Source organism: Eurytemora carolleeae, unplaced genomic scaffold (assembly GCF_000591075.1).
Source record: "Eurytemora carolleeae unplaced genomic scaffold, Eaff_2.0 scaffold352, whole genome shotgun sequence".
NCBI lineage: Eukaryota > Metazoa > Arthropoda > Copepoda > Calanoida > Temoridae > Eurytemora > Eurytemora carolleeae.
In genome coordinates, this window is record NW_019396295.1 from 125262 (window position 1) to 134522 (window position 9261).

At 31.1% G+C, this 9261-nt stretch overlaps 1 protein-coding gene across 1 annotated transcript; it reads right to left on the reverse strand.

The window, feature by feature from the left end:
* Positions 1-638: 638 nt before the first annotated feature.
* LOC111700399 (uncharacterized) lies at positions 639-4277 on the reverse strand. Its single transcript, XM_023471285.1, has 6 exons — positions 4111-4277; positions 3469-3516; positions 3002-3032; positions 2115-2188; positions 1249-1273; positions 639-736 (listed from the first exon to the last, which is right to left on the reverse strand). Exons 1-6 carry the CDS (start codon positions 4221-4223, stop codon positions 647-649), a joined length of 381 nt encoding a protein of 126 aa, XP_023327053.1. The 5' UTR covers positions 4224-4277; the 3' UTR covers positions 639-646.
* Positions 4278-9261: the final 4984 nt, after the last annotated feature.

The following is a 9261-nucleotide window of genomic DNA, read 5'->3' on the forward strand; positions in this document are numbered from 1 at the left end:
CATAAAAATTTTGAAAATTTTGAAAATCCACGAAATTTTTTGTGAAAATCCGCGAATTCTTTTTGTTTTGTTTTACGATGTACACAAAGAGAACATGTTCACAATTAATTTAGAAGATGAGCACGAAGCGCCCTCTAAGGCTAGTATTCTATAAATTAATATGCTGCACACTGAATCTATACAATTTACACGCAAAACTATTTAGATCGTTACAATAAGTTTTAACTTTATATAGAACCCATTATTTATTAAATGTGGATTTTTTGTATTCAACTTTTAAAATATTTAATGATATAAATTCTTTTCATTTTTAATTGATTTTAAAAGAGAGATCAAAATTAAAAATATAACTGAAAATATTCCAATACAAACATGATGGATGCACTTCGATGTAGTTAGTTTTAGTTCTAAAGAATTACGTAAAACAGAAATTGTGTAGAAAATCCGAAAATTTGAATTTTTGGGGTGCAAGGATTTAAACAATCCAGGGTCACTGTTAATTAAACTAAATGCATTTAAATCACCATTAAAACACAATATGCGTTAGAAATATTAATTATCATCTTTATTTTAATTTTCTTTTAAAATAATTTTCTCTTGATCTCGAATCACAATCCAATTTTAATTTCTTTTACTAATTTTTTCTTCAATTGTCATTTCCTCTTTCTTTCTTGTTCCCTGATCCTTGGGAACTGATTAATCGATCATGGGCTTTCTTCTCCGCATCATTCCATTTCTTAATCAAATCAATAATTGATCAATTGATTAAAAATCACTTTTAACAAACAAAACAATTGTTTTTTTCCAATATTTATCCAATATGTATCCAATATATATCCAATATATATCCAATATATATCCAATATATATCCAATATATATCCAATATATATCCAATATATATCCAATATATATCCAATTTATATCCAATTCATATCCCATATATATCCAATATTTATCCAATATATATCAAATTTATATCCAATTCTATGGTTTATGAGCAATTAACATCTCAGTTTTATATATATTTTATCATGTTTAAAAACTTTTAAATTTTATTGATTTTATTTTCAGACGATTAACTGACATTTATTTTCTTTGCAATTGCTTTTTCTTATTTCTTGCAATTTTTTTATTATTACATATATAGATCAGGAGAGAATGTAAATCAGGAAGAAATGTGGACAATTGAGAAGAGGGGGGGGGGGGGGGGGAAAAAGAATGGCCCCCCATGCTTTCTTTGTATTACCTGTCTCTGCTCTTCTGTTATGTAACTAAAAAAAATAATATCAAATAAAATAGGAAATTATCTCAAATATAATTTAAGTTGTTAATTGTCACTGTTAAATTATTATTTACACCCCTAATAAATAAATACAGGGAATATTAGTTCCAAAACTAACATTTGGTCCATTTCTAACACTCAGTGTTAGAAATGGGCCAAGTGTTAGTTTTGGAACTAATATCCCCTGAAATAAAGTGGAACTCAAAAGATAGAATGCAAAAGGAATAATTTTAGGTTTGCTTCTCCAACTTATACTGATTTCATGAAAAAAAACTTGCAAGGAGCCCAACCAAAAGTTGGGGCAAATCGGTTAAGGGGATCCTGAGTTACAATCGGACATACAAACAAACAAACAGAAATAACTACTATCTAATTATAAATTTGGCTTGTCTGGGTGTCTGTTTGTTTGTTTGTTTGTATCCAATAAACGTCAAAACGGCTGAACCGATCGGGCCCAAATTTTTTGATATATATATATATGTATAAGCTTGTAAGCGATGATATCAATACAATGGTGATTACTCTTTTTAAGTATTCATTTCTAATGAGCTTTTTTAATTTAAAGTTTACATGTAAAAGTTTAGGAGCTTGATATAATCAAAATTTAAACCGAAAGTCGTCTTCATTGTATTGAGAATATCACCTACCACTGTAAATTGCGTTTTTTTAAGACCTTAAGTAATTCCAAGATTTAAATCTCAATGAAATATGTAATTTCTCGATCCGTCCCTTCCCCAACCCCTAGTTAAGAGTTAAACGAGTTGTACCTCTATAAACCAGATTTCTCTTTAACTAAACAAAAGCTAAAAAAATAGGTTTAAAAATATTACTTGATACAAACACCATGAAGAACATTACATGTGAACCCGGTCTGGCAATGTGAATCCTTCTGGCAACCAGGAGGCTAGAAATACAGGTAGAGAGTAAAATCCAAATAGTTTAGCAAGTACAAAAGGTGACAAGAAGATTATAAAAAATGCATTACGTGATTGGTAGCAAATGTGACACGGTTCAAACCTGTGCTTTTTTTGTTTCGATGACATAAGATAAAACAATCCCACCTAGGAAGGTCAGGGATTATTAATTCTCTACTAAATTCGTACTGGTCCGGCTTTATCCTCGTATTGTACTGGGAATAATTCTGTCCGATGATTGGCTACATTTCAATATTTGATTTAAAGTACGTCATTTAAAAGTGATTTTCACCCTATTATAATGCAATATGCATAGGGCTTACATCGTTCTAGTTTTAAGTGAAAACAGTAAATAATAAGAAAGAAACAAACCATTTAACTGTACTAGGTGTCTACCCAACTTCACTAGTTTAGTCTAAATTTGTCACTATTCTCGAATATTTTGTCTGACTCTGAAAAATTTCAGCAGTGATTAGAGACGTAAAATACCGCTGTACGGAGTTACTTTTCTAATGCCACAAATTGTACTTGATTAGAGATTATTAAATAAATAGTTTTTATTTTTGTTGTTTTGATCTTATGTTTATGTAAAACTGTTGCACGATATAGCCACTTCAAAGCATTTTAAAAGCTAAAAACTTAAAACTTAAATAACAAAAAAAAATTCAAATAGAATATGGAAAAACATACTTTTTTTTAATTCTAGGCATGCACTTTTAAGAAAATAACGTTAAAGTTCTAACAAATTAAAGAATACCAAAATGGAAAATATTTAAATACATTTTGGACACTTTTCTTCTTACCAATAGACTAACTTCAACACATTTGTTTTTCCTGAAGAAAAAATAATAATCACTATTGTCATTATTTTTATTATTATTATTATTATTAATATTATTATCATTATTGTTAATATTATTATTACTATGTTCAGAAATACCATTATAGATAATATTATCTAATTAATTTGCTGTTAAGAAACCGTTCAATAACATATTTTTTTTGAACAAAAATAGGAAAATAGTAAATATGATTTTCAGGATTTGAAAACAAATATGGTGGCCACCCGAATAAAATAGTTGAACGACCCCACAAAATTCAATGAATACGAAAAGTAGGCAAACTTAGTCTATGTTATTGTTAAACTTATGTAGTTTAACTTAGTCTATGTAGTTCAACGAGTTCTAGCAATTCCTTTAATCCGGTTCACATCATAAATATTAAAGACATTAAAGAGATATTATCTATTTTCCTAATTTATATTATTTACCTGCAAAATTGTCCAGTTTCACATGTTGATTGTCCTTCACCCTGGCAACTGTAATTAAACAAATATAAAATGTCTATGAGGATAAACATGATTTATTATATACTAAATTGACCCTTTGTACAAGAGAACACCTTAACATGACGTGGTCCAATAGGACAACCTCACATGACGTGGTCCAAGAGGTCACCTTAACATAAGTGGTCCAAGAGGACACCTTAACTTAAGTGGTCAAAGAGGACACCTTAACATGAATGGACCAGGAGGACACCTTAACATAAGTGGTCCAGGAGGTCACCTTAACATAAGTGTTCCAAGAGGGCACTTTATTTTAAGTGGTCCAAGAAGACACCTTAACATGAGTGGTTCAAAAGGACACCTTAACGTGAGTGCTCCAAGAGGACACAGCTTAACATGAATGGTCCAAGAAGACACCTTAAAATGAGTGGTTCAAGAGGACACCTTAACATGAATGGTCCAAGAAGACACCTTGACATGAGTGGTCCAAGAAGACACCTTAACATGACAAAGGAGGCCCCTAAACATGAATTGTCCAAGAGGACCCATTAGCATCAATGGATCGTCCAATACGTTTTAGTTCCTAAAAACTGGAAAATCCAAATCTTCTAATTTTAGGCGCTTTACCTTCCGGAATTATCTGTTCCTCCATCATCATCTTCATTATCAGTAATTTTAATGTCTTGAGCTTTCACATAAACTGTCAGCGTTAATCCAAGTAAGATTAAAAAATATTTCATTTTAGTTGTATGGCATAAAAAGGTGTTCTCTGTCCATATACAAGCCTGTAACTGAATATTGATTTATTAGGGAGCGGATATAAATGTTGAGAAATCTGTAAACTCTTGTAAAATTAAATGAAATAAATAATAATAGTCCATTAAAACTGAGATAAATAAGGATCTCTTTTTTCTTCATTTTTAGTATTTGAGTTTAGTTCGAGTAATAATAAAAGTCGTTGAAAATGCTCAACAACTTATTAGACAGACCCTAAATATTTCTGAGCTAGCTAGCTAAGCCAAAACATACTATTTTTGACCTCATTTTTGCAAAAATCTTTGATAAAACTGGAAAAAAATTTAATGTATTGGGACCATTCATGAATTAATAATTATACTGTGATGCATTTTGTGCTTTGTTCGGTATAAGACTTGAACTAGCAGAGACAACAATTTTGTAGATTATTTTGATATTCTCGCACATAAATATTTTAACATTTTCGCTGAAAATTTTAATCTTGCCTCCTGCTAGAATTATTGTTATACAAATCATCATTCTTTGTTCTATCATGTCTGATATAAGATTGGAGGAATATTTAAAAATGCATGAAAATTATTTTAAATTAAAAACCCAAGTTGCATTCATTTTTTTGTACGAAATGTGACATTACTGTTACGTTTTTGTGACCTCGTAGCTCCTCTAATTTTGATTTATGCACACATATAAGATAAATAAATTTATTCGGTTCAAAGCATTTATATTCTGCTCAATAGCTGTTCAAGAAAATGTTTATCTAATGCAATTTTCTTAAGTTTTACGTGCCTAAGTAATCCGCGACAAATTATAAAATTCACAAAATCTTGTTTTCTGTTTGTCAAAGGTCTTAATTTTTTTAGGAACAAATAGTATTTATGTTTATAGGTTTCAGATTGTAAAATTTTATCTTTAAATCATTTTTGTTGAGGGGAGGACTAATCTTCAGCAGGATTCGACATTTTCTAAAATAAATTTGTATCATTAGAAACTTAGTTTTAATTATCTAAATTATTTTCTTCTGAATTAAGTTAAAAACAGTTCATATACTTCAAAGAAGAAAGCAAACTAATTATATTATTTAAGGTTTAATCTATCGTTAAATTATTGATGACTTTATAGTGGGAGGACTGCTACAAATATGAAGGAGGGAGGGTTGAGGGGGGGGGGGGTAAACCCCCCAGGCTGCAGGGAGAGGCGCCGTGATAAATAGAAAGCTTAAAATATTGTTATACGGCTCTCTAAACAGCTCCATGGTGATTCAGATACCACTAAATCCATTAAAAGGACTGTGCACCGAATTTAATGAATTTAAGCCACGTCACAAATCCTCCAAAAACCTGCTTTAATTTAGCGCCGGCTTAAATCTTGAAAAATTAAAAACAATTTAAATTGGACCAACCATATTTGAGCCGTGGCTCAAATTCTTTAAATTCGGCCTCTTGTGTCGTAATTTTAAGCGACTCTCTATATATAGAGTAGCAAGTCCTATTCAGAACGGTACACTTCAAAAATATCAACAATGAATGAGTTATCCATGATTATCTCTTAAAAAATTTGATATTTTCAATTGTGGTTTCCCTACAGAAATGACTTGCGAATTTTTAAGGGCATGTTTAAAGGGCACACTATTGTACATGTTTAAAGGGCACACTATTGTACATGTTTAAAGGGCACACTCTTGTACATGTTTAAAGGGCACACTATTGTACATGTTGAAAGGGCACACTATTGTACATATTTAAAGGGTACACTATTGTACATGTTTAAAGGATACACTATTGCACATGTTTAAAGGGCACACTATTGTACATGTTTAAAGGGCACACTATTGTACATATTTAAAGGTCACACTATTGTACATGTTTAAAGGATACACTTTTGTACATGTTTAATGGGCACACTATTGTACATGTTTAAAGGGTAAACTATTGTAGATGTTTAAAGGAAACACTTTTGTACATGTTTAAAGGGCACACTATTGTACATGTTTAATGGAAACACTGTTGTACATGTTTAAAGGGCACACTATTTTACATGTTTAAAGGGCACACTATTGTACATGCTTAAAGGGCACACTATTGTAAATGCTTAAGGGCACACTATTGTACATGTTTAAAGGGCACACTATTGTACATGTTTAAAGGATACACTTTTGTACATGTTTAATGGGCACAATATTGTACATGTTTAAAGGGTAAACTATTGTAGATGTTTAAAGGATACACTTTTGTACATGTTTAAAGGGCACACTATTGTACATGTTTAATGGGCACACTATTGTACATGTTTAATGGGCACACTGTTGTACATGTTTAAAAGGCACACTATTGTACATGTTTAAAGGGTACACTTTTGTACATGTTTAAAGGGCAAACTATTGTACATGTTTAAAGGGCACTCTATTGTACATGTTTAAAGGGTACACTATTGTACATGTTTAAAGGGTACACTCTTGTACATGTTTAAAGGGCACACTATTGTGCATGTTTAAAGGGCACACTATTGTACATGTTTAAACGGCACACTATTGTACATGTTTAAAGGGCACACTATTGTACATGTTTAAAGGGCACACTATTTTACATGTTTAATGGGCACACTATTGTACATGTTTAAAGGGCACACTATTGTACATATTTAAAGGGTACACTATTGGACATGTTTAAAGGGCACACTATTGAACATGTTGAAAGGGCACACTATTGTACATGTTGAAAGGGCACACTATTGTACATGTTTAAAGGGCACACTATTGTACATGTTTAAAGGGCACACTATTGTAAATGCTTAAGGGAGGGCACACTATTGTACATGTTTAAAGGGCACACTATTGTACATGTTTAAAGGGTACACTTTTGTACATGCTTAAAGGGCACACTATTGTAAATGCTTAAGGGCACACTATTGTACATGTTTAAAGGGCACACTATTGTACATGTTAAAGGGGCACACTATTGTAAATGAAGGGTCCCTGGAAATAACAACGACAGTCCCTTTCAAGAGAGAGAGAGAGAGGGAGGAAGAAAGAGAGGGAAGGGGCGAGAGATTGAGGAAGGGAGAAAGACAGAAAGAAAGAGAGTGAGTGAGTGAGGAAAGAGAAATGAAAGCTCAATAGAAAGCTAAAGATTTTAGAATCAATGTTCTCTCTCTCAAACAGACAAATTATCATACACACACTATAACCCACTCATATATACACACTCACTCTAACATACACTCACTTATAATCCCTCCCCCCCCCACACCTCTTACACTCAACTAATAGAATAAACATACAAACGTTCAAAACAACAAAAAATAGAAGAAAGAAAGAAAGTTTTTTACACATTTGTTCATATATTAGGGGGAAAAAAAGAGAAAATTGTCATTAGAAATTCCCTCTGTTTTGAAAAATTAAAGAATATTAAAAACTCTAGTTACTTTGTTACCATTTTACTTTTGAATGAGTTCCTCTGGGAAGTGTTCTTGGCTTAAAGGGAGTGTTCGCGAAAAATAAAAGTGGGTTGCGTCTATAATGAGAAAATTGTTAAACTACTCATACTGAAGAACGCAGCGTCCACACAAATTCAGAAAGTTGAAACATTCAACTCGGACCGTAAAAAATGAATTTAATTTCAAACAAATAATTCAGATATTTTAACCATTAATCATCGATAATTTTTCGACGCATTCGTTTATAGTTGATATTCTATAATATTTAATTATTTTTTATGATCTAATAGTTACTTTTGAAAACATTTATTCCTGTTTAGAGGATTTTTGACAATAAAGACGACATTTTCATATTTCCCAGGAATGTTCGAAAATCCAGCGACAGCGAAATGTTTTTTTTAAAATCACAAATATTATTAAATATTAACTATATATGAATACGTCGAAAAATAATAGATGGCTATTGTTTGCAATATTTGCATAATTTGTTTGGATTAAAATTGATTATTTTACGATCCAAATTGAATGTTGCATGTTTATGAATTTGTATGGACGTTTCGTTCTTCAGCAAGAGTCGTTTTTAACAATTTTCTTCTTATAGACGCAACAGATAGGAGTAAGATTAGTAGCGATCAAAAGCGCTTATTTTTCGCCGTAAGCCTATACCCCCTCTTATTTAACTAGAAAAACTGATCTGCAAATTTTTTCCTCTGCCAGATGTTTTTGGGGATTTTATTAAATGTTTTTTTTGTGACATTATCAAACTGCTGTTTAGAATATGTGACAAATAGACGTTATAATAAATGAATAAAAAGAGTTTACCAGTCATGTCCCACCGGCATGTACATTTGTAATTTGAATATCCGAGCTGGGTCAACCGTTGTAGTCCTTCTTTGGTTTGTACCAACAATTTACAATTACTAAAGCGGCAGAGGAGTGTGCAGCAGATACATAGTCTGAAGAAAATGCTGGTTCTAACTTGTAGCTTGCATATATTATTATACTTTTTTTCACCTTCTGATGTAGATTTTTTTCAATAACTTTCAGGGGTTTCATGTTTGCATTGCTAACACCATGCTCAATCAATTTTTTTATTCAAAAATAAAGTTTACCTAAAATATTGTCCAGAAAATATCTTTATTATTGTAAATATAAAGATTCTGTAAACATTTGGCAGCAGGAAATATTTTGAGATTAGAAATATTTTGAGATAGGAAACATTTTGAGATAAGAAACATTTTGAGATAGGATGAGATAGGAAACATTTTGAGATAGGATGAGATAGGAAACATTTTGAGATAGGAAATATTTTGAGATAAGAAATATTTTGAGATAGGAAACATTTTGAAATAGAGAAACATTTTGAGATAGGATGAGATAGGAAACATTTTGAGATAGGATGAGATAGGAAACATTTTGAGATAGGAAATATTTTGAGATAAGAAATATTTTGAGATAGGAAACATTTTGAAATAGAAAACATTTGGCAGTAGGAAACATTTTAAGATAGGAAAAATTTTGAGATAGGAAACATTTTTAAGACGGAAACATTTTGAGATAGGAAATATTTTGAATTAGGAAATATTTTGA